We start from the raw sequence: 27,181 nt of genomic DNA on the forward strand, positions 1-27,181 counted from the left end.
AAAAATAAAGGCCCAAAAATCTATAGGCTTCACACTGAGATTGTGTCACCAAGTGGGAAGAATATGATTAGGCACACTGGCCTGGGTATACCTGGTGTATAGCCATTAGCGACGGACTAATTCATAACAATTCAAATTTCTTGGCGAATTTCAGCAAAACTGCCGAATCAAATTTTTCAAAACTTCACTTATCTCTAATTACAATTGAAAATCTACTAAAAAGGATATTTTTTAAAAATTACCCACATTTTGCTTTAATTCCTTTAACCGCCTCTGGACCGCCTAACGCAGGATCGCGTTCCGGAGGCGGCAGCTGTAGGCAGAGTCACGCATATACGCGTCATCTCGCGAGACGCGAGATTTCCTGTGAACCCACGCACACAGGCGCGCGCGTTCACAGGATCGGAAGGTAAGCGAGTGGAACGAACGATCGCCACTGGCAGGCTGGAGATGCGATTTTTTTAACCCCTAACAGGTATATTAGACGCTGTTTTGATAACAGCGTCTAATATACCTGCTACCTGGTCCTCTGGTGGTCCCTTTTGCTTGGATCGACCACCAGAGGACACAGGCAGCTCAGTAATAATTAGCACCAAACACCACTACACTACACCCCCCTGTCACTTATTAACCCCTTATTAACCCCTGATCACCCCTGATCACCCCATATAGACACCCCAAACACATACGGACGTCTAAATGGAGCCTTACAGGGGAAAAATCAATGACGGGGGTGATCACCCCATATAGACTCCCTGATCACCCCCCTGTCATTGATCACCCCCCTGTCATTGATCACCCCCCTGTAAGGCTCCATTCAGACGTCCGTATGTTTTTTACGGATCCACGGATACATGGATCGGATCCGCAAAACACATACGGACATCTGAATGGAGCCTTACAGGGGGGTGATCAATGACGGGAGGTGATCACCCCATATAGACTCCCTGATCACCCCCCTGTCATTGATCACCCCCCTGTCATTGATCACCCCAATGTAAGGCTCCATTCAGACGTCCGTATGTTTTTTACAGATCCACGGATATATGGATCGGATCCGCAAAACACATACGGACGTCTGAATGGAGCCTTACAGGGGGGTGATCAATGACAGGGGGGTGATCACCCCATATAGACTCCCTGATCACCCCCCTGTCATTGATCACCCCCCTGTAAGGCTCCATTCAGACATATTCCACTAACTTGTGTCAAAAAATAAAATCTCACATGAACTCCCCATACCCCTCACGGAATCCAAATGCGTAAAAATTTTTAGACATTTATATTCCAGACTTCTTCTCACGCTTTAGGGCCCCTAAAATGCCAGGGCAGTATAAATACCCCACATGTGACCCCATTTCGGAAAGAAGACACCCCAAGGTATTCCGTGAGGGGCATATTGAGTCCATGAAAGATTGAAATTTTTGTCCCAAGTTAGCGGAAAGGGAGACTTTGTGAGAAAAATAAATAAATCTATTTCCGCTAACTTGTGCCAAAAAAAAAAAAATTCTATGAACTCGCCATGCCCCTCATTGAATACCTTGGGGTGTCTTCTTTCCAAAATGGGGTCACATGTGGGGTATTTATACTGCCCTGGCATTTTAGGGGCCCTAAAGCGTGAGAAGAAGTCTGGGATCCAAATGTCTAAAAATGCCCTCATGAAAGGAATTTGGGCCCCTTTGCGCATCTAGGCTGCAAAAAAGTGTCACACATCTAGTATCGCCGTACTCAGGAGAAGTTGGGCAATGTGTTTTGGGGTGTCATTTTACATATACCCATGCTGGGTGAGATAAATATCTTGGTCAAATGCCAACTTTGTATAAAAAAATGGGAAAAGTTGTCTTTTGCCGAGATATTTCTCTCACCCAGCATGGGTATATGTAAAAAGATACCCCAAAACACATTGCCCTACTTCTTCTGAGTACGGCGATACCAGATGTGTGACACTTTTTTGCAGCCTAGGTGGGCAAAGGGGCCCACATTCCAAAGAGCACCTTTCAGATTTCACAGGGCATTTTTTACAGATTTTGATTTCAAACTACTTCTCACGCATTAGGGCCCCTAAATTGCCAGGGCAGTATAACTACCCCACAAGTGACCCCATTTTGGAAAGAAGACACCCCAAGGTATTCCGTGAGGGGCATGGCGAGTTCCTAGAATTTTTTATTTTTTGTCACAAGTTAGCGGAAAATTATGATTTTATTATTTTTTTTTTCTTACAAAGTCTCATATTCCACTAACTTGTGACAAAAAATAAAAACTTCCATGAACTCACTATGCCCATCATAAAATACCTTGGGGTGTCTTCTTTCCAAAATGGCGTCACTTGTGGGGTAGTTATACTGCCCTGGCATTCTAGGGGCCCTAATGTGTGGTAAGTAGTTTGAAATCAAAATGTGTAAAAAATGACCTGTGAAATCCTAAAGGTGCTCTTTGGAATGTGGGCCGCTTTGCCCACCTAGGCTGCAAAAAAGTGTCACACATCTGGTATCGCCGTACTCAGGAGGAGTTGGGCAATGTGTTTTGGGGTGTCATTTTACATATACCCATGCTGGGTGAGAGAAATATCAGTCAAATGCCAACTTTGTATAAAAAAATGGGAAAAGTTGTCTTTTGCCGAGATATTTATCTCACCCAGCATGGGTATATGTAAAATGACACCCCAAAACACATTGTCCAACTTCTCCTGAGTACGGCGATACCAGATGTGTGACACTTTTTTGCAGCCTAGGTGGGCAAAGGGGCCCACATTCCAAAGAGCACCTTTAGGATTTCACAGGTCATTTTTTACACATTTTGATTTCAAACTACTTACCACACATTAGGGCCCCTAGAATGCCAGGGCAGTATACCTACCCCACAAGTGACCCCATTTTGGAAAGAAGACACCCCAAGGTATTTCGTGATGTGCATAGTGAGTTCATGGAAGTTTTTATTTTTTGTCACAAGTTAGTGGAATATGAGACTTTGTAAGAAAAAAAAAAAAAAAAAATTCATCATTTTCCGCTAACTTGTGACAAAAAATAAAAAGTTCTATGAACTTACTATGCCCATCAGCGAATACCTTAGGGTGTCTACTTTCCGAAATGGGGTCATTTGTGGGGTTTTTCTACTGTCTGGGCATTGTAGAACCTCAGGAAACATGACAGGTGCTCAGAAAGTCAGAGCTGCTTCAAAAAGCGGAAATTCACATTTTTGTACCATAGTTTGTAAACGCTGTAACTTTTACCCAAACAATTTTTTTTTTTTTACCCAAACATTTTTTTTAAATCAAAGACATGTAGAACAATAAATTTTGAGAAAAATTTATATATGGATGTCGTTTTTTTAAAAAAAATTTACAACTGAAAGTGAAAAATTTCATTTTTTTGCAAAAATTTCGTTAAATTTCGATTAATAACAAAAAAAAGTAAAAATGTCAGCAGCAATGAAATACCACCAAATGAAAGCTCTATTAGTGAGAAGAAAAGGAGGTAAAATTAATTTGGGTGGTAAGTTGCATGACCGAGCAATAAACGATGAAAGTAGTGTAGTGCAGAAGTGTAAAAAGTGGCCTGGTCATTAAGGGTGTTTAAGCTCGGGGGGCTGAGGTGGTTAAAAGGCTCATCAAGCTTTTCTAAATGCATTTTTAAATACTTTGAGATGGGAAGTTTTTTTAAATTGGGTGTTTAATGGGGAGTTTCTAATATATTGGCCTCTCGAAGCCACTTTAGAATTGAATTGGTCCCTAGAAAAACAGGTTTTGAGAATTTTCTTGAAAATCTGAAAAATTGCTGCTAAACGTAAAAGTCATACCCAAAAAAATATGGATTTTTATTTTTTCCTTCTCTCCCTACAAACCATAATAGGCAGATTTGTCATTCAGGGTCCAAAGAAAGCTGAATATCACATTATGTGGAGCTGTAATAGGGACTACTAACTACTAAATCTGACTAAATAAATCCTTCTCTTTACTCCCTAAACAGTGCTATTGGTAGGCAAATTTGCCTTTCAGGGTCTTAAGAAAGTTGGATTACAAGCATATGGAGCTTAACAAGAGACTGAAAATATTAAATCTATTAAAATAAATGCCAGTCCCTATTCTTAAATAGTGGCATAGCTAGGCAGAATTTCCTTTCATGGTTGTTAGAAGCTGGGTTAAATTCATGAGAAACTGTATCGGACTGCAGAATTATAAATCTACCAAAAAATCCCCACTCCCCCTTCCCTGTAGCTGGGGCTAATATATCAGCCACAGTCACATAAGAAATCAGCTATAAAAAAAATGTAATGCTGAAACGCCCACCAAGGTCTAATATGACCTAAATGTAAGAAAAAAATAATGTCACCATTAGCCCACATCACAGCTTCTAGTCCCACATTTTGTGACCATAAACAATATATTCACCTTTTGTACATAAACAATATATCCCATATAGTACCATAATTGAAAGGTGACAAAGTTTAAAAAATATATATTTTCACTATATGCTATTTTTGGGTCTACTTTTTATATTTTTACCAGGTATTAATAAATTTTTTTAAATACTACAATAAAACTACAAAAAAGTAAAATCCCATGTATCCATGAATCACAAAAAAAAGATACACAGTATTTAAATAACTGAACGGAAAGAAAATACGATTTTAAAATGTATGTACTAAAAATTTGTAGACTACAGTAAAAGTGCTGCTGACTAATTATTGCCAACAGCTATACTCTAAAAGGGGTTGTCTCTAATCTATTAGTCAAACAAATCTATTAGTCTTTAACAAATCTATTAGTCAAAAAAATGATGCAAAACATATATATCTGTGAATATATGGGCACATTTATTAAGACCGGCATTTTAGAGGCATGTGTATGGAGCCTATGCCTTTGTCTGGCTCTGTATAAAATCAGCTGCATACTGATGTACAATACGGCTATAGATATCTCTGGGTGCCTTTTTATGTTTATGCATAACTCTATGGCTAAGAATTTGTGTGAAGCCATAATATGGTTCATGAGCCCTTGTGGTAAGTTCACACAAGGTCGGAAGAACTTTTCTGCCACATGTGGATAGAGTTTTGAAAACCACATCCACATGTATTGTACTGTATATTGTTGCAGATTTATGTTGCTGAATCTGCACCCCAAAATCTCATTGATAATTCCGCAAATTCTGAAGATCATTAAAATGTGTTAAAAGATAGCCCAATACCGTTCCAGTCATATGTACTAAAACTGAGGTCTATTTGTATATCATGTCCTCAGTTCTTCATGTTCTCCTCATGTTCCTCATGGCCATCTAGAGATTGATGTTTAATGTGGTACTATGTTTTCTTCCTAGAGCCTGATGGCGACATACTAAAACCATCCTTTAGGGACCTCTTTCTTTCTAACAATGCAACAGTTTCATGCAGAACTAATATGGTCTATGCTGACATTCAGTGGATAGTGAATAAGAATCCAAGGAAAGCACAAACGAAAAAAGCTGAAGTTATACATAACAACACAACATGGATTCAAAGCACAATCACCATTAGCTTGGCAGAATGGAAGGAAATCTCAACTCTCTTCTGCAAACTAAATCCAGCCCAGGAGAATCTCCAAAGAAAAATGACTATTGTCAGGACAAAGCGTAAGTCACCTTAACAAATGCCAGCTTGTATGTGTATTGTCCAAAGTATTTCTATATCAGGTCTTTGCATTATCAATTTATCAAATATCTACTTTGAATTGAACAGTTAATGGAGTATTTTCATCTCAGATCCATATGATATGCCATAAAAGTCTGATAGATGCAGGTCTATCTGTAACATGGTGTGTTTAAGCCCATCCCACTGACCACCTGTTGTTGCCAGGATATTGCAGCCAGTGGTTTGGAGTGAGGAGTGACAAGTCCATTCTTGGTGGGGGTCCCAGAGGTGGAACCAGAATCCATCAGATATTTATGGCCTATCCTGTGGATAGGCCATAAATGTCTGAGATGAAAATACCCCTTTAATTTATGGATTGCTTTATAAATATTAGAATCAGTATAGATCTTATTGGTATGTATATATCAGAGTATATTATAAATTCAGATTATTTTATATTGAGATATTGTTAAATTCAATGCATATACGTATGTTCTGTTTCCCCAAAATCAGATGAGACTAAGGTTCCAACCATACATCTGCTGTCTCCTGACCAAGAAACAATGGTGGACAATGTTTTGATGTTGACCTGTTTGGTAATGGACTTTTATCCAGAAGATCTCTTTGTAACCTGGAAGATCAATGATTCATTAAACAAGGAAGACAATTCAAACTCCAGTCAAGTCAACTGCAACCATAGTATAAAGCAATGTTCAACTATAAGCCAGCTGCTAATACAGAAGAGCGAGTGGTTAAAAGGCACAACTTACTCCTGCATTGTAGCCCATATCTCTTCTTATGAATATATCATTAAGAATATCACTGGGGTTCCCAACAAATCTGGTAACTATAGCTCGTTGATATTCTATCACTGCATATGACATGTCATGACAAATATATAGCTAAATCTATTTGCCTTTCAGAAGAAGCATTTGTCACCCTGGAGCCTGATATACATAAACCGTCCTTCAATGAGTTGCTTCTTTCCAAAAATGCCACTGTCAATTGTAGAACCAATGTTGGCATCAATGATATAAGCTGGTTGTTAAATGAGACAGAAATAGCTACATCCAGGCAGAGAAACGATGAACGAATGTTGTACAGGGATGTGGAATCAGTACACGTCACTGTACAAATCCCATTGGAAGAATGGAAAAGAAGCTCAACACAAGTCTGCAATCAAGAATTTTATAATACCACAGGTGAGTGGCTTCACAAATGTTTTACATATACTACAAGCAAGGTACTTTTCATCTAATAATTGTGCTCTAATAGAAGTGTAAAAGTGTAAATGTGGCTTTTCTTTAAAGGGGTTGTCAGTGGCAAACTCTTTCAAAATCTGGGTGCTGGAACAAACAGCTTAGTAACAATCCTGGTCCCGCTTACGGCACCCCTGGCAAACAGCTGATTATGCAGGCTAGCCCTGGTCAGCCAGGCATTTCATTGGCACCAGTGGCTAAAGTGGAAATGTAGTAGTAGATGACGTCCACTCAGATGAATGGCCATCCATGTACTACATGTACTAGAGCCGTCTGTACAGAGCAGCTGTTCATTCTGGCATATTGAGGTAGATCCTGAGCTGAGGACCCCCTAACATGAAAAGGTGTTGTCTATGTGAGACAACTTTTTTAATCAAAAGAACGTTTCTATGACTAGGGACTTTCTAGGGACTGAGACAATTTTTATTTTTACTCTCTTCCAACAGCCACAACTTCCATTTTCCATTCACATAGCCATATGGGGCTTGTTTTTTTGCAGGATAAGGGTGGGTTCACACTAGCGTTAGGGATTCCGCTATGGCTTTCCGTTATAACATGGTTATAACAGAAAATAACGGAATCCATAGGATGGAATGCAATACGGAAGCCTTTAACTCCATAGTGACCAAGCCTGTTTGGGCCTTAATGACCAAGCCAAATTTTGGAAATCTGACTTGTGTCATTTTAGCTTAGAATAACTTTGTAACGGTTTTGCACATCAAAGTAATTATGACATTGTTCTCTCGTCACATTTGTGATACTTTACTTAGGTGGTAAAAGTCTACCGATAAAATATGCATATCTTTATTAAAAAAGTGAAAATTTATGAAAATTTGTAAAAAAAATTGGCACATTTTCCTATTTTCAACTGCAATATTTCACATACATACAGAAATACTATTCAATATTTTTATCAGAAATATATTTCCACATCTTTACTTTATTTTGGCTGCACTTTTTATTTAGGAGACTTAACATTTTAACATAAATTTTAAAATTTTTGAAGTACATATTTTTTCCGGCAACAAGCCAAGTTTGTGTCAGAATAATAGAACCCCCCAAAAGTGAACCCATTTTAAAAACTAGGACCCTTTATGTATTTATCTATGGGTGTAATGAGTTTTTCGACCCACTAGTTTTTTAAAGAAATTAATGCTAAGAAGGTGAAAAAAATTTAAATTTTCATTTTTTTTACACAAAAGTATTAATTTAAAGACATATTTTTCCTACAGAGCACATTATTATTGGTCCCTGATGGTTACTCTGCTGAAGGCATATCTTCAGCACAGTAACCAGTGCGCATGTCTGTGCCATATATATATTTTTTTTAATTATATGTGGGGGGGGGGGCGCCCTAATAACTTTATTTAAACATATCTGGGGGCCATATTGCCCTGATCGGGGTGCTGGGGGACCCGATCGGGGCATAATTTGAACTTCTCTCTCCTCTCCTGAGGAGAGAGACCTTACTGTGAGTGGCAGTGAGCAGCGGCGGCCGGCTTTCAGTCTGCGCATGCGCCGGGCCGCCGCCGCCATCTTTCTTGAGGGTAAGGGGAGGTGGGGGGTGAGGATCGGGACCCAACTTAGGGCCAGAAGCGCTGGGGGACCTGATTGCTGCACCGGAGACTTTTTCCCTCCTCTCTTACATGAGAGGAGGGAGAAAGCTACAGCGATTGATTTTATCGCTAACTTGGGCTGAAGTGTCGCCGTAAAAAGGCGGCGCTCCAGCCCAAGGCCCCTTAGTGACCGCCGTAAAAACACGTATAGGTGGTCGCTAAGGGGTTAAGAGGCATTCCGTTTTGCTCCGTCCTAATAGAAGTCTATGGGAAAACATTACGGAACCGTCTGGGTCCAGTTATGCAAGACGGAAAACAAAGTCCTGTTGACGGGACTTTGTTTTCCGTCTTGCATTCTGTCATAATGCAAGTCTATAGGCAGCAAAACGGATCCGTCCCTCCGTCTTATGGATTCCGTTATAACCATGTTTTTAACGGAAAGCCATAATGGACTCCATAATGCTAGTGTGAACCCACCCTTAGTTGTACTTTCTAATGGCACCATTCCATACAATGTACTGTGTGGTCACCTTTGCTACCATAGATTGCAGTCAAATAGTATCACAGTCTATGGTAAAATCACAATTAATAGGAACTTTAGTTGGGCAGGCTTGGGTGCCTTCAGAAGGTTTCTGGATGTCATAGCTAGAGATGAGCGATGTGCTTGAAAATTTGATTTTGCTGCCTCAACGAACTTTACAAAAACATTTGCTTTGTGATGAATTATTTCATCACAAATTGCTTTTTTTTTTAAAGTAGTGGGTGCTCCCCGTCATTGTACCCCTCAGATGCGGCATTCATAGCTGATTGCGGTGTCTGACATTAATATTAAGGTCTATAGTAAAAAAAAAAAAATTTAAAAAAAATACTTACCTCATCCATTTGATCACGAAGAGCCTGTCCCTGGCATCTTGATTGAAGATCCAGCACATGTAGCGTGCGATGACATCACGTCGGCCGGCGCACGAGATTTTGAGCTGGATCTTCGATCAAGATGGCAGCGGCGGGCTCTTCGTGCTCAAATGAATGAGGTGAGTATGATTTTTTTTTTTTACCCCATTTCAGGGAAAATTGATTTGTTACCACAAAGCACGAGGAAATTCGACTTTGCGGTGAATAAAATTTTTCCTGAAATTCTGATTGAAGTCCACTTTGGACAGTTCAATTCGCTAAACACTAGTCATAGTAACAAAACAGCTACTGCTATCTCATCACCCATGCATGGGGGGGGGGTAAGTGAATTGGAGCACCTCCCTCCAACTGACTGCTCAGATGCTGTGATTGCAATTGACAACAGCAGCTAAAAGGTTAAATGTCTTTGATCAGAGTGGTGAATGCTGTGTAAAACAACAGACAACCACCAGTTATTGTTCCCACTCAGAATCTGAGAAGGCACCATATTTAAAACCCCGGTATCCACGTGTACAGTGGATGTCACTAAAGATTTAAAAGTTGCTAGATGCAATTATGTGATAGAGTGCAACAATCAATGGTTAATCTTGCCCTGGGCTTAGATGTGGGATCAATGAACGTTAGTCAATACAGTATTGTGAAGCATACTTTATTTATTAGTTCATATATGTGGATTAATTGCTTTATTTATCAAAGCTACTTATTTTCACAGACCCCAATATGATAAAACAGCCCAAGGTTTATCTATTGCCCCCTGTCAAAGAAAGCACCGAACAGGAACATCAAACATTGATTTGTCTCGTCAACGGATTTTATCCAGAAGATGTTCTTGTGACCTGGAAGAAGAATGACACCACAGTCAAGCAGGACTTCCCTCAACTGAAGGATGTTATCTGTGACCCTCAGAAACAGTTGTGCTCATATGTCAGTCATTTATCCATCTCAAAAGAACAGTGGCTTGGAGGAATGAGCTATGCATGCCTGGTGGCTCACTTCTCATCTAAATATTATATCAGTTTGAATATCAGCAAATCAAATGGTAAAACACTATTAGAATACTTATTTCATTGTGTGTGAAAGATGCATTATCATATGTAAACCTATGTATAACTAACATGCTATTCTTACTGTACTTTAAATTACATACCATCAATCATAATTCTCGATTCTGCCATTTTTCTTATTTAAAGAGGACCGGTCACCTCTCCTGACATATTTGTTGTAGTAACTACTTGCGTGCACCTTTTAATAACAATTCTGGATCATCTATTCTTATGACTCTATGGTCTATGTGCCTACTTAGAGTGTTAATGTGATTCCCATTTTTCTACTATTATTTAATCCTGTTAATGACAGTGTACCTGCCTCTTCTACCAAAATTTTAAAACTAATAGTAATATTCATAGCCTGGGAACCAGGCGGATACTACATGACATCAAAAAGCTCTCCTACAAAACTCCATTGTCTGGCAGAAGACATGCCCTTGTTAGCTTTATTGGAAGTAGACATTAGTAAACGTGGTGATACACTATAAAAAAAATACTTATCAGTATTCTTTATTTACAGATGGATACTTGCCTACAGATATCCATACTGCCTATGAAGATAATGGAGGGGAAGAGCTACAGGAGGCAGAAGAGATCAACAATGTGTGGACAACCACATCTACGTTTATTGTTCTGTTCTTGGTGACATTGATCTACAGCAGCTTTGTCACATGTGTCAAGGTAAATGAAGATAGATTGTTGTTTGTGTGTAATTTTAAAGGGAATCAGTCACATTGAACATGGTGTCTGAGCTGCAGGTAGCATGTTATGAAGCAGAAGGAAATGAGAAGAGTGATATATAGTTTTTGGGAAAATATTCAGAATAATTTGTAATTTTTTAATTTATCTATGCTTATACTGGGCTTTGAAAGAGAAGGAGGTGCGATCAGTGATTGACATCCTTCCCTCTATCACTGTCATACACTGATAGCTGTCAATCACTGATAGACCCGCCCCCTGGACTTCAAAGCCCAGAAGGAGCGGAAATTTTAATGTATGAAATACAAGTTATACTGAATCTTTTCCCATAAAACTAACTCCAGCTCCAACATGCTGCTTGCAGATTACCCTGTATTGTCAAGGTGACAGGTTCCCTTTAAGTGTATATTGTATTGTTATATAGTGTACACCATGAATTCTATATATTTATATAATATGTTAATATACAGACTGTGGGTACACCAGTGCTGTCCCATATGAGCATATCATACTCATTTATAGAGTATAGGAAATGACAGGATATAATTTCACTATAAACTGACCCTGCATACTAGAATTGGGACAACATGTTGTGTAGCCCTATATAAAATCCGCCTTCTATGCAAAATACAGTATCTTGATTACCTTAATTGCATTGTTACTTATTTTTCTGATTGTTTAGTACACAAAAAAGTCTTCTGTTGCTACCTGGAGACCACAAGCAAGCAAGATAGCTATTGTTCATCAAACTTACTATTATTGATCTACAGTATATCACTAGCTAACCTTAGAGTTCACAGGGGTATACTGATATGAATGGAATGGTTGACTCAGAAATATGTCTCCTGTTCATATATATTTTTATTCTAAAATAGAAAGATGCTCTGGTGGACGAGAGTCAACCATGTATTACATGAAAGGCCATTTACAGTATCTGCAGCCGCTGTAGGGGAGATGTCTGGCTGGCTACAGCTTCATTTACTTGCCAGGAGTATCAGGAGCCAGACACAGAAACCAGCTCATTGCAATTCTCCCATATCAAAGGAGTTGTCTTTGAGGAAAGCTTCTTCTATAATGCTCATGTAGTCCTGCTCATAAAAACATATACACCAGAGGTATAATTAGTTACATATTTACATAGTTGATAAGGTTGAAAAAGCACAGGTCCATCAAGTCCAACCTATCTCCTCCTAAAGTGTTGATCCAGAGGTAGGAAAAAAAAAACTCTAGATGCCAGTCTTTCCACATTAGGTTATCCCATGGAATCTAGTACCAATAACATGTAATATATTACTTTCAAGAAACAAAGCCAGGCCACTCTTGAACTTGTTCAATGAATCAGTCATTACAGCCTCCTCTGGCTGAGGGAGCCATAGTGTCACTGCTCTTACAGTAAATAATCCCAGTCTATTTTGATGATGAACCTTCGTAACCCTAGATGTGGAGGGTGCTCTATTGTCATAGTTATAGCCTAGGTATAAAAAGATCATTGGTAAGATCACTGTACTGTCCATTGTGATTTGTTCATTTCAATTAGATCTCCCCTAAGTAGTGTTGAGAGCCAATTTTTTTATCGTGAATATCAGCACTTTGAGAATTCGCGAAGATCTAGAATATACTGTTATATCTTCGTAATAGCAAATATTCTAGATTTTTTTATCACTAGATAAATCTCTAATCTTTTCTCACTTATATATAGCTTCTCTGAATCCTTATTATGCTATCTAACATCCATACCTTCTTATTCTTTATAGTTACTATTTTACATATCATTAATAAACTTTTATTATAAGTATTTTCCAACCTATTATTAATTATTTTATTTTTAAAATAAATCACTACCTATAACACACAATAAACAACATATAACAAACAATCACACAAAGGCTGTATGCCAACAACCTATCAATGAGACAGGTACAGTCAGCATACTTACAAAGGCAGCCGTGTGCACTATGAGACATACAAAACCAGCTCTCATCTGACTGAGAGCCAGTGAGCTTTAACCTGTTCCGGACAAATGACGTGCCGGTACGGCATGTTGTCCCGGTACTTAAGGACACATGACGTACCGGAACGTCATGTGTAGTTCCGATCACCGCCGGCCTGTGACCGCCCCCCCCCCCCCCCATGTCGGCGATAGCAGCAAACCGCAGGTCAATTCAGACCTGCGGTTTCCTGCGTTTCCGGGTTATTTGAGTCTCTGTGGACCCGATAACCTGGAACAGGATGGTGATCAGTGGTGTGATAATACACCACCAATCACCATCCTGCAATCCTGAGAGGTGATAGTGACGTCACCTCTCAGGATCGGCTCTGATTGGTCGGCTGGAGTGGGACATTCAAATTACTGCAGCGCTCCTCTCCTGTGCCCCAGCACCCCCATCTGTGCCCAGCACCACCTTCACCAAGGAATTTAGGCAAAGGTTAGGGACAGGTTAGGTTAGGGAGTGATATTCAGGGAAATTTAGTGGGGGGAAAAACAACACAGTTTTTGATTGCATCACCCTAAATCGAGTGTCTGGGGTCCACAGCACGGCTGTGTGACCCTAGACCCCCCAGGGGTGCTGCAGATTGCCCCCCTGCCCCCCCACCACAACTTTTTTGGGGGTGCAAGCAGTTTTTATTTTTCTGCGTACGCTGATTGTGGCCGGCACTCTTAGCATCCGGCCACTGTTAACGCATCGCACACCCCACCGCTGATCAACTTCGGACGGTTGAACAGCGAGTTCGAATTCTTTTATTTTTATTTTTTAAATTTTTTGGCCTTTTTTTTATTATTTTTTTTTTGTCTGTTAGGTTTAGGGTAAGTCCACGAACACCCATGCCCCCACACACACGCACACCAAATAAAGTTTAACACGCACGCACGCACACACACACACACGTACACACACACTCCCCTATGGCCCGCCGGATGTTCTCGGCCGAGGAGGCATACGCCCAGTTTGCCTCCGAGTCCAAGAGCCCCAGTGAGGACGAGGATGACCCCACTTTCCTTTTGTCATCCGCGTCTTCCTCATCATCTAGCGATGATGATGAGCCCCCAAGGCGGCGGAGACGCTGCCAGGCAGAGCAAGGGGACTGCCATGCTAGGGACCCTGTGGCTCACACTAGTACGAGCAGCTCTGGGGCTCGTACTAGTTTTCTGGCCCACCAGATCAGTCCACCTGAGCCCCCTGCCGGTGAACTTGTCTGGTGTACCCCAGAGCATTTTGAGCCAGCGATTCCTGATTTTGTAGGTCAACCAAGAATCCAGATTTCCACAGGGGGCTTCACTGAATACGACTACTTTAGTCTTTTTTTCAGTGACCACTTTGTAAATCTGATGGTGGAGCAAACAAACCTGTACGCCCAACAGTTTGTTGCTCAACACCCGGGCTCCTTTTTGGCTAGGGCCGGTGGCTGGACTCTGGTCAGTGCAGCCGAGATGAGGATGTTTTAGGGCCTCGTGCTGCACATGGGCCTAGTCAAAAAACCTAGTGTCAGGCATTACTGGAGTGGGGACATCCTCTACCAGACCTCACTTTACAGTACGGCCATGACACGCTCCCGGTTTGAGGCCATCCAGAAATGCCTGCATTATGCAGATAATGCAGCATGTCCCCCCCAAGGTGATCCTGCCTATGACCGCCTGTACAAAATTAGGCCGGTCATCGATCACTTTGGGGCCAAATTTGTGCAGGCCTATGTACCTGGAAGGGAGGTCGCGGTTGATGAGTCTCTTATTGCTTTCAAGGGGAGACTTCTTTTCCGCCATGTATGTTCCCTCTAAGCGGGCGAGGTATGGCCTGAAGCTGTACAAACTTTGTGAGAGTACCTCAGGGTACACTTACAAGTTTCGTGTGTACGAGGGGCGAGATTCTCGTATTCAACCCCCAGAATGTCCCCCCACTCTGGGTGTTAGCGGGAAACTTGTGTGGGACCTTATGCACCCACTGCTAGATAAGGGTTACCACCTGTACAGGGATAACTTTTATACTAGTATCCCCTTGTTCCAGTCCCTCGCCGCCAGATCCACGTCCGCTTGTGGGACCGTGCAGAAAAATCAGAGCGGCCTCCCTACCCACCCCCTCCAGGTACCTATCCCCAGGGGTGAGACCCGTGCCCTTATCAGTGGAAACCTGTTGCTGGTCAGATATAAGGACAAGAGGGATGTCCTTGTACTGTCCACAATTCACGGTAACGGCATCACCCCTGTCCCTGTGCGAGGTACCGCGGCAACGGTCTTCAAGCCCAATTGTATCGTCAACTACAATCGGTTTATGGAAGGAGTTGATCTCTCTGATCAAGTCCTTAAGCCATATAATGCCATGCGCAAAACCCAGGCATGGTACAAAAAAGTTGCGGTCTACTTGGTGCAGGTTGCCTTGTACAACTCTTTTGTGCTGTCCCGGAGCGCTGGCAACACAGGGAAATTCCTTCAGTTCTATGAGGCAGTCCTTAAGGCCCTGGTCTTTTCTGACCGGGAAAGAGCAGGCCGGAGTACCTCGGGGACTGATTTTACAAACTTTATTAACCCTTTAGGTGTTCCTCAACAGTTTTTGGCAAATGGAGATGAAATTTCAGAATTTCTATTTTTGGTAACCTTGCCTCACAAAAATGTAATATAGATAAACTAAAAATCATATATACCCTAAAAATAGTCCTAACAAAACTGCCACCTTATCCCGTAGATTCTAAAATGGGGTCACTTTTATGGAGTTTCTACTCTAGGGGTGCATCAGGGGGGCTTCAAATGGGACATGGTGCAAATAAACCAGTCCAGCAAAATCTGCCTTCCGAAAACCACATGGCGCACCTTTCCCTCTACGCCCTACCGTGTGCCTGTACAGTAGTTTACAGCAACATATGGGGTGTTTCTGAAAACTACAGAATCGGGGCAATAAATATAGCATTTTGTTTGGCTGTTAACGCTTGCTTTGTTACTGGAAAAAATTGATTAAAATGGAAAATTTGCCCAAAAATTTAAATTCTCAAATTTCATCTCCATTTGCCAATAACTCTTGTGCAACACCTAAAGGGTTAACAAGTTTGTAAAATCAGTTTTGAATACCTTGAGGGGTGTAGTTTCTTAAAATGGGTCACTTTATGTAGTTTCTACTCTAGGGGTGCATCAGGGGGGCTTCAAATGGGACATGGTGTAAATAAGCCAGTCCAGCACAATCTGCCTTCCAAAAACCACACGGCACACCTTTCCCTCTACGCCCTACCATGTGCCCGTACAGTAGTTTACGGCCACATATGGGGTGTTTCTGCAAACTACAGAATTGGGGCAATAAATATAGCATTTTGTTTGGCTGTTAACCCTTGCTTTGTTACTGGAAAAAATTTGATTAAAATGGAAAATTTGGCAAAAAATTTAAATTCTCAAATTTCATCTCCATTTGCCAATAACTCTTGTGCAACACTTAAAGGGTTAGCAAAGTTTGTAAAAATCAGTTTTGAATACCTTGAGGGGTGTAGTTTATTAGGTGGGGTCACTTTTATGTAGTTTCTACTCTAGGGGTGCATCAGGGGGGCTTCAAATGGGATGCCGTACTTTTAGTCCGGCTGCCTCTCGCCATGCGCTGCCGTGCCGCCGCCGAAACTCCACCCCCGCCCCCTTTATAGTCAATGGGGACAGAGCGGCAGTCCGGGGGCACACGTGAACTAGCGGCAGGACGGATCCGACAGGCTGTTCACCCGCCGAAACAGCCTGACGGAGTCCCCTGCTGCTAGTGTGAAACTAGCCTTAGTATATCTGCTCTGTAAGGCCACCTGCACACAATGTGGGCGAACGAATATAAGATCAATATAAACTTCCATGAGGGTTTCTGTGCATTTCTGCACCATAGCTGCACCAAAATCCACAATTTCTAATAGCAGATTAGATAAAGTTTTGCTGCAGATCTCACTCTTCATTGGAAAAAGGTGAAATCAACAGCTAAAACAGCATACATAATTGACATGCTGCAGATTTGGAAATCCACACGGCCAGGGGTGCACCTAGCCTTTCTGCTGCCTGAGGCGAAAACTGAAACGGCGTCCCCCCCATGCCAATTTCTGAACCTAACCCTTTCCCTTCAGCCCTACTGTTAAAGTCATACTTGGAAAACATTACATACAGCGCTACAAAACATACAGGGTCATGCAGTGACGTCTCCTCTTTCTTTATCTTCTCAATTCAGACCAGACCGCCATGATTATTTCTTTCAGTCTTCTCTTGTCTCTGCAAAGTTTGACAACTACTTTTCCATCCTCCTCCCCACCTTCTGAACACCCCATCCTGCCACCTCCAATACTGTGCCCACTGTGCTTCCCAATACTAATCCGCCTGAAAATACTAGTACCACACAGACAGTGTCCCTTTAATAATTATTGTCACACAGTGCTCTAAAAAATAACTATGCCCAGCAAATAGTGTCCCTTATAGTGCCAAAAACATAGTGTTATCCAAAAATAATTGTGCTAACCTGATACTGTGCCAGGGTGCCTCCCAATGTAACAGTCCTCCAAAAAGTCCCACCAATAGTAATACTTCTCTGCCAGAGTGCACAATTTGGTAACAGTGCACCCAATAGTAATAATGTCCCTCATTTTGCCCCCAGAAGTAATAATGCCCCCAGTAGTAACAATTCCCCCTAAAATGTGTACCTGTACAAAAAATATCCCCTTATAATGTGTGCCAGTACAAAAATTACCCCTTATAATGTTTGCCAGTAAAATAATCCCCCCTTGCAATATGTGCCAGTACAAAAATGCTCCATTATAATGTGTGGCAGTAAAAAAATATCCTCTTATGTGTGCCAATACAAAAAACGCTCCGTTATGACGTGTGCCAGTATAAAAAAAAAACATTTTAGTGCCCCATGTAGAAGAAATGTCCCCATAGTGGCCACCTTAGAATGTGTGCCAGTACAAAAATGCTTCCTTATAATATGTGTCAGAACAATAAATGCTCCGTTACAATGTGCGCTAAGTACAAAAAATGCCCCCTTATGTGCCGGTACAAAATATGCTCCCTTATAACGTGTCAGTACAAAAAACTACCCCTTTTAGTAACCCCAGTACAACGAATGTCCCCATAGTGGCCCCCTAATGTGTGCCAGTACAAAAATGCTCCTTTTTTACAGCCGCTATATCCCCATAGTGCTTTCTCCAGTTACAAAATAATGACCCCCATCCCATTATGGCCCAACACTATGCTGCCAAATAAAAATATTAAACTCAAATACTTACCTCCATTCTGCTGTCACTGGTGCAGTGCAAGACGCAGACCTCTTCAAGTCTGTGCCCTGAGCTCTATGCAGCTTGACTCAGGCAAAGTGATAATGATGACACTGGCCTCTGATAGGCTACAGGAACTAGGACTAAAGCCTATTAGAGGAAACAGTGGGCCAGGGAGACATCGCTCCCTTGCCCCTTCGCAGCATTCAACTGTATTGCTGTCCTGAGTACAGCAATGCAGTTGAATATGTAGAGATGAGCGTTTCCACAATGAAATCGATCATTGCCCATTGCCCTTCCGCTGCCCCCTCTTGCCCCTACCTGGTGCTGCCTGAGCGATTGCCTCACCTGGCCTTATTGGTGATGCACTCCTGCACATGGCAGGTCAATTTCCGCACTGAAAAATTCGGCAAAGTGTACATGTGAGATCTGTCTGATCTCCTACACTTTGCTGGTACTGTACTACTCTGTGGTTTTCCCACATGGTAATCCTTGCGGAAAAACCACACGTATTCTGCAACCTATGTTGAGGGCCTAAACCCTCTACAACGTCATGATAAATATATTAGATAAAACTACTTTGACTACTGTGTCTTTATTAGCAGAAACAAGAAGCCATGATAATCTCATAACATGATTCCCAGGGAGCAACAAGAGAGTTTAAAAAATAAATAAATACACCAAATTTTCTGTAGTTCATTGTAAGCTTTAATCTAAATATATTTGTAATTAAAATATACTTTTATCCATTGTAAAATATGCAAGCAGGTATCTCTCAGGGAAAGAGGCTTGGTTATCCATTTAAAAAAAAATAATATTACCTGTTTTTCATGAAACCTTTTAACTAAATAATACTCTTATTTTAGGTCAAGTAAATGACAGAAACAAGAAAAACAGAGTCTTCACATCAATCCCCTTTCCTGAAGAGATGAGCCTCTATCCTGGTTATATTGTGGTTAAAACACCCAAGCTGTGAATGTTATCGACACTGTAGATATGTCTGCAAATTTATAGTTAGAGGAACTGAAATGCAACAGAATGGCATTAACAAACATCTAGAGAGAGGCAGGAAAGATCCTTTATTTCAAACACTGCCCTTTCAAACATGTTATGGCAGGAATTAGTTACCAAATGTACCCCTGTAATCCTCTTGATGACCATTTATGACGATTCTGATTAGGGATGAGCGAATCGGCTTTAAATGAAACATCCGAAGTTGATTCCCATAAAACTTCGTTCTAATAATGTACAAAGCAGGAGCTTCATAAATTAATTTGTACTGTAAAAAAAACATTTCCTGAACTCAGGTTTGGTTCCAAGTGGTACCTAGGAACCGAACCCGAGTTCGGGAAATGTTTTTTTTACAGTACAAATTAATTTATGAAGTTGAAGACTTTGCGAAGCAATAACTTTGGCTCATTGGAGGCAATACATTCTAATACTGTATGGAGCTCCTGCTCCGTACAGTATTAGAACAAAGTTTTATACGAATCGACTTCGGATGTTTCATCCGAAGTCGATTCGCTCATCCTTAATTGTGATAGTACAATTTAGCAACTGTTTTGAACTGTTTAATGATACCATTTATGCAAATAAGTTGTCATCCTCATCGTCAATGACAAATAATGTTATTGCTTTGGACTTGGTTTAATATGATGTGTGATTCATTGTGAGCTATGCAATACTGCTGCTTCTGCTTTTTAATAAAACATTTTGACTTACATTTATTTGAATTAGTATTTTACCTGAGAGATTGGATATAGTTTGTTTAATGTTCTGAGAAGTATATGACTAGTGGTGAGTGAATTGAAGTTAACGAATTGGAATTCAATCCAAATTTTAGAAAAAATTTGATTTGCCACGAATCCAAATTTCCTCCTGCTTCATGGTAACTAGAGATGAGTGAATGCAAGTTGACGAAGTCGAATTCGATCCGAATTTAAGGAAAGATTTGATTTGCACCGAAGCCGAATTTCCTTGCGCTTCGTGGTAACGAGTCACATTTTTTCTTAAAATGGCTGCTGCATGTGTGAGGACATGGAGAAAGGAACTTTGGTAAGGTGGGATCACCCATAATGCCATGCATGCATGCATGCAGCCAATCAGCAGCCAGCCAGCCCTGTGATGTCACAGCCCTATAAATAGCGGCAGCCATCTTAGATTCTGCTATTTACCAGTGTACTTAGTACAGGGAGAGACATCAGCAGGCGCTTGGGACAGTGTTAGAAAAAATTGTGCTGAAAAAGTGATTTACAAGTGCAGGGTAAGATTATTCAAGGTGTAGGGAAAGCATAGGGAGGAATCATTCCACAGCGTTTATGTTAAACAGGGTTAAGTAGGAAAGGTTACAGCCTGGGTAATAGGAACAATCCTATTACACCTTGCTGCACTTGCAGCTACTGGCCATCCAAAATGTGGAGGAGACATCCGTCACTTCCCCTGCTAGGCGGGCAAGTAGTGATAAGGAGAGTGGGGTGGGAGCTGGTGTTGCGAGAGGTCAGGCTCCTGACCCAGAGATGGTTGAGGAGGACATCAGTGACGTACAGACAGTTCTCGATGATGATGATGATGTAGCTGATTGCACTTGGGAGCCGGGTGAATTAGGGGCTTCTTCATAATCGGGAGAAGAGGGTGGCAGCTTGGCCGTGAGTCAGCGGCACAGCCAGCAAGTCACAAGCATGGCCGGGAGTCATCAGGGTGGCAGCAGTAGGAGGTTGGGAGCCAAACGTGCCCGGGGTAGACTAACCGCTTCACAGGAGCCTACCTGCCCGGAAAGTAGTGGTGCCAGATTCACGGAAACAGCAGCGGTAGCAGTCAGTGCGTAGTGTTGGGGGTAAAATCCCCTACACAGCGGTGTGGCAGTTTTTTGTTAAGCTGCAGGAGGAGGTGAACATGGCCATATGCAGAATTTGTGAGCAGAAGGTAAAGCGCGGCCAGAGTGCTCACCACAATGTCATAGGGCCACTCTGTGGACTTCTCATGCTGTTACCACCCTCCCCACTTCATGACTGGGGCACTATTTTGCCTTTCAGCCTGGCTGACATCATCATTTATTTGACCCTTCTTCTGATCTGTCAGAAGGAAGGAAAAATAAGACGCACAATGGATCCTGTCTGTGTAGCAGCTGTAAGGCCTGTATGGTCTTATCAGAATTGGCTTGTGATTTGGTAGCCAAAAGCAGGAGTGGGTACAAAACACAGAAGACATGCAAATATTCCATTCGCGTCTCATCTCTGTTTTGGATCCACTACTGGATTTTGGCACCTTTTTTTGGCATTAGCAATACTGATGGATTACTGACCAAATGCTGACCGAGTGAAGGCAGATGCTCCACAGACAGGATCTGTTTTTTGGGGGTTATTGTTCTGACGGATAAGAGGAAGGGCAAAATAATCAGTGACGTCAACACAAACTTACTGCTGACACCCTCTCCACTCTGTCTGGGGGCTCTACTTTTATAAGCGTTTAATTGAACAGGTTCTGTAGACATCTATGTGGAATCAGCTGACGACGATGTAAAAAGAGTGTGCTTCTTCTTGGTGCTAACATCGACCTGTAAGGCTGAGTTCATACTTGAGTTATTTGGTCAGTTTTGGCCCCGTGACTGCCGAAATAAGAGAAGTGTGCAGTGATTCTAAGAGCGACGCCTCGTCATCTGCATGTCATACGGACTTACAGTATTGTTTCACTACCAAAGCAGACTCCCTATGGTATTACTGCAAGGCACAGTGTTCTACACTACTATAAAGGCTCTCTGCAGCCAAGATATAGCCGTTTTTTAACGAAATTCGCTGCAAATATATTCAGATCGAACCCAATTTTTTTTTTTTATTATTTGGCTTACCGGCTAATCAAATTTTTGAAAAATTTTCTCATCTCTACTGGTAACGAATCAGATTTTCTTCCAAAAAGGCTGGTGCACAAGTTACAAAATGAAAGTAAGAGTGTTGTTTACTCTTGCCAATGGTGGCACCAGAGCACTGCATCAACACATCGAGCGTCACCATGAACTGTAATTGGTGCCATTAGAAAGTACAACTTGTCCCGAAAATGTACAGTAAGCCATAATAAGGCTATGTTATTAGAAAAATAAACAATTAAGGACTATGGGAAGGCGTGCAATAAACAATGAAAACGCAAAAATGGAAAATCACAACCTCCAAGGGTTAAAAAATGCTGCTGTTGTGCAATGATTGCACAAAACCACAGCAAACACCACACTGTGGCGACAATGTGATTATAACTTGTGAAACCAGACTAAAAATATAGACACTCACTTTAGCATTAAATGTTATCCCATTGATAAGTACAATCTGACAATTGTGACCCATGATTCAGAAATGTGTACTCTTAGGGTACTTTCACACTTGCGTTGTTTTGATTCCGGCAGGCAGTTCCGTTGCCTGAACTGCCTGCCTGATCAGGCAAACTGTATGCAAACGCATGTCCTTTTTTCTGACTGATCAGGCATTTTTCAGACTGATCAGGATCCTGAGCAGTCTGAAAAATGCCTGATCTGTCAGAAAAATGCATTAAGGGCTCTTTCACACCTGCGTTCTTGTCTTCCGGCATAGAGTTCCGTCGTCGGGGCTCTATGCCGGAAGAATCCTGATCAGGATTATCCTAATGCATTCTGAATGGAGAGAAATCCGTTCAGGATGCATCAGGATGTCTTCAGTTCCGGAACGGAACTTTTTTGGCCGGAGAAAATACCGCAGCATGCTGCGCTTTTTGCTCCGGCCAAAAATCCGGAACACTTGCCGCAAGGCCGGATCCGGATTAATGCCCATTGGAAGGCATTGATCCGGATCCGGCCTTAAGCTAAACGTCGTTTCGGCGCATTGCCGGAGCCGACATTTAGCTTTTTCTGAATGGTTACCATGGCTGCCGGGACGCTAAAGTCCTGGCAGCCATAGTAAAGTGTAGCGGGGAGCGGGGGAGCAGCATACTTACCGTCCGTGCGGCTCCCCGGGCGCTCCAGAGTGACTTCAGGGCGCCCCAAGCGCATGGATCATGTGATCACATGGATCACGTCATCCATGCGCATGGGGCGCTCTGACGTCATTCTGGAGCGCCCCGGGAGCCGCACGGACTGTAAGTATACCGCTCCCCCGCTCCCCGCTCCTACTATGGCAACCAGGACTTTAATAGCGTCCTGGGTGCCATAGTAACACTGAAAGCATTTGGAAGACGGTTCCGTCTTCAAATGCTTTCAGTACACTTGCGTTTTTCCGGATCCAGAGTGTAATTCCGGCAAGTGGAGTACACGCCGGATCCGGACAATGCAAGTGTGAAAGAGGCCTAATACATTCCCATGGAAAAAAATGCCGGATCATTCAGGCAAGTCTTCAGTTTTTTTTGCCAGAGATAAAACCGTAGTATGCTACGGTTTTCTCTTTTGCCTGATCAGTTAAAATGACTGAACTGAAGACATCCTGATGCATCCTGAACGGATTACTCTCCATTCAGAATGCATGGGAATATGCCTGATCAGTTATTTTCCGGTATAGAGCCCCTGTGACGGAACTCTATGCCGGAAAAGAAAAACGCTAGTGTGAAAGTAGCCTTAGCATAGCATTGGGTTAATTTGTTAGCGCATGGAGTATGTAAATATATTCAGATCACTTATACTATAACTAGAGAAGAGACACCACCAGGAAAGCTCTACTGGTCAGCATCGCCACACACAGATCCTGAGCTTCACTTTCTGATCACACCAGACATGAAGAATTTCCTGTGGTTCCTCAGTATTGTACTGTCCTTGCAATGTGATGTGATTGTACTGTCGGTTTTTACTGCGCAAGAAGAATAAAGGCTGTCACTATTTGGAAGCTGGACGTCTGCACCTTTTCTTTGTCCTTGAAATGTAAGTCTGAATTTATATAAAATATCAGAGATTACATCTAGGAGCTCTAATGTTACTTATCTATGGTGTATTTGTTTATGTGCAGGTGTCACATCACAGATCTCTATGGTGGAGTCTGGTCCTGGTATTGTGAAGCCTTCAGAGACTCTGGACATGAGCTGTAAAGTGACCGGGGCCTCCCTTACTGACAGCACTAACATGTATGGTGTACACTGGATCCGACAACCTGATGGGAAAGGCCTGGAGTGGTTGGGGAGAATTCTCTATCAAGATAGCAAATATTACACCCAGTCTCTTCAGAGACGTCTAACTCTAACAAGAGACACAAGTAAAGGAGAAGTTTATCTGGTCTGGGAAAACCGTGGTGCTAATGTAGTGGTACAGCCTGACACATCTTCCAGATGCCCCAATCCTTCTCCAGCAGTCAGGGCTCCAACACCTGAGCAGAAGGGAGCTGTGTTGCCTTCCCATCTTCTGCTGGTCCTGATGTTCCTCCTCCACATACTCCTCATCACGCCTTTTGCCAGCAATCGATCACTGAGGCGATTACAAAGAGAATACAGTATAAATGCACTCATCCAACAGTGCAGGAGCTGAACCTGCTCCTGGCCAAGTTGCTGGTACTACAGTCCCTCCCTTTCCATGTGGTTGACTCTGCCCATTTTACTGATGTCTTGTGCCGCGCCAAGGTGGAGAGTCCCATGCTGTTACTACTAAAAAAGCTGTACCAGCTCTGCATACATATGTACAGCAGAAGGTGGGCCTGTGCTTGACCCTGTCAATGTCTGGTACAGTTCACTTTATAGAAAAATAATAGGACCTCTCAGCCTATGTAGGACGTGTACTTTCATAGTCATTCAAAACAGCTGGTCATTAGACCATATTTCGTCCTTTTCATGTGCTGCTAATTAAAAACCCAACTTTTATTAGCGCTCCTTTAAAATTGCCCTTATTGTTTTACTGTTTCTAATAAACTGTGACACTATTTAAAATTCCAGTGTTAGAGCAGGATTGTAAATGTTTTCTTAGCTAGTTGTAATCTGTTGCCGCTGTTATTATCTTTCACAGCAGCACTGAGTGATTAGAAACACTGTAGCTGTTCAGCCCTGCGCACTTGGGCTCGCTACATTTTATTCCATTATCATTCCTATTTGCTTTCTATTTCTAACTAAGGGCTCTTTCACACTTGCGTTGTTGGGATCCGGCGTGCACTTCCGTTGCCGGAGGTGCCCGCCGGATCCGGAAAAACGCAAGTGTACTGAAAGCATTTGAAGACGGAGCCGTCTTCAAAATGCTTTTAGTGTTACTATGGCAGCCAGGACGCTATTAAAGTCCTGGTTGCCATAGTAGGAGCGGGGAGCGGGGCAGCGGTATACTTACAGTCCGTGCGGCTCCCGGGGCGCTCCAGAATGACGTCAGAGCGCCCCATGCGCATGGATGACGTGATCCATGCGATCACATGATCCATGCGCTTGGGGCGCCCTGACGTCACTCTGGAGCGCCCGGGGAGCCGCACGGACGGTAAGTATGCTGCTCCCCCGCTCCCCACTACACTTTACCATGGCTGCCAGGACTTTAGCGTCCCGGCAGCCATGGTAACCACTTTGAAAAAGCTAAATGTCGGGTCCGGCAATGCGCCGAAACGACGATTAGCTTAAGGCCGGATCCGGATCAATGCCTTTCAATGGGCATTAATCCAGGATCCGGCCTTGCGGCAAGTCTTCAGGATTTTTGGCCGGAGCAGCATGCTGCAGTATTTTCTCCGGCCAAAAAACGTTCCGTTCCGGAACTGAAGACATCCTGATGCATCCTGAACGGATTTCTCTCCATTCAGAATGCATTAGGATAATCCTGATCAGGATTCTTCCGGCCTAGAGCCCCGACGACGGAACTCTATGCCGGAAGAAAAGAACGCAGGTGTGAAAGAGCCCTAAGTATCCTGCTCGCCTCTGAACCTAAAACCACATACAGACAGACACCCTGCTTCCCAACATGTTTTGCTGGAAGACCAGCGTCTTCAGGGGATAATACAGGTATGTTGGGGGCGGGAACCAGCTTTTAAAAGATAGGTATATGATGTAATTTATTATCCAGCCTACCACGCTGGTTGTTACTCCTGTCATGTTCCGGTGTCTCACAAACCTGCTCCGCCACTGGTCAGTCCTATCTACATGCGCCGCTCACCAGCAACACGTAACTATACCCAACAAGACTCTCACCTTGGTGCGGGGAGTTTGAGCATGCTTGCGGACTAAGAATAAATCTTATCTGCCGGTCCGCAGTGCGCATGTCATAGGACTTTGTCCCCGACTCTCACCTTGCTCCGACGAGTTCACACAGGCGCGTGGACTTAAAGGGAACCTGTCACCTGGGTTTTGGGTATAGAGCTGAGGACATGGGTTGCTAGATGGCCACTAGCACATCTGCAATACCCAGTCCCCATAGCTCTGTGTGCTTTTGTTGTGTAAAAAAAACGATTTGATACATATGCAAATTAACCTGAGATGAGTCAGAGCTTGAAAATATGACTCTTCTCTGGTCACACAAGTAAGATATGACTCTTTTATGTTAATTTGCATAAAAGGATGTGAAGTACAAAAATGCATAATACTTATTGAATTCGTCTGCAAATGAAATTAAAAGTGTCATTTATATGTTTAGGGTAACAAAATCGTTAATTTCTAACGATATTTTGTTTTCCCTTAGTCCTAACAGCAGCACAGATGGGGTTAACTGGTAGGACCGGCGGAATTTTTAATGAGCCCAAAAGAATAACCAATAAAAGAACTCCAGCTCCCTTAAAGGGGGGGGGGGGTTCGCCCCCCAGCCCACCGTGTCTATAACAAGAAGAAATACCTTAGGGTGGGAAATTTGTGTGCTGCTGTTAGGACTAAGGGAAAACAAATTATCGTTAGAAATTAAAGATTCCCTTACGTCCTACCAGCAGCACAGATGGGGAGATAGCAAGAAGAATCCCCTAGGGAGGGTCCTCATGCTCGGCAGAAGTAAGGACTGTCTGCCCAAAGGCCGAAA

General features: G+C 42.4%; 1 protein-coding gene and 1 gene segment (V, D, J or C); both read left to right on the top strand.

Moving 5' to 3' along the window:
- The window catches only part of LOC120989007, a 769,594-nt gene extending 750,040 nt beyond the window's left edge, over nucleotides 1–19,554 (top strand). For all 8 annotated transcript variants that reach the window (XM_040416849.1, XM_040416848.1, XM_040416847.1 and 5 more), the window contains 6 exons: nucleotides 5,313–5,603; nucleotides 6,115–6,444; nucleotides 6,525–6,803; nucleotides 10,041–10,367; nucleotides 10,895–11,055; nucleotides 19,149–19,554. In XM_040416849.1, the coding sequence (XP_040272783.1) occupies nucleotides 5,313–5,603; nucleotides 6,115–6,444; nucleotides 6,525–6,803; nucleotides 10,041–10,367; nucleotides 10,895–11,055; nucleotides 19,149–19,157 (1,397 nt within the window). In that variant the 3' untranslated portion in view covers nucleotides 19,158–19,554. The remainder of the gene's footprint in view (nucleotides 1–5,312; nucleotides 5,604–6,114; nucleotides 6,445–6,524; nucleotides 6,804–10,040; nucleotides 10,368–10,894; nucleotides 11,056–19,148) is intronic.
- The window catches only part of LOC120989011, a 326,239-nt gene that overhangs the window by 138,184 nt on the left and 160,874 nt on the right, over nucleotides 1–27,181 (top strand).

Source organism: Bufo bufo, chromosome 2 (assembly GCF_905171765.1).
Source record: "Bufo bufo chromosome 2, aBufBuf1.1, whole genome shotgun sequence".
NCBI lineage: Eukaryota > Metazoa > Chordata > Amphibia > Anura > Bufonidae > Bufo > Bufo bufo.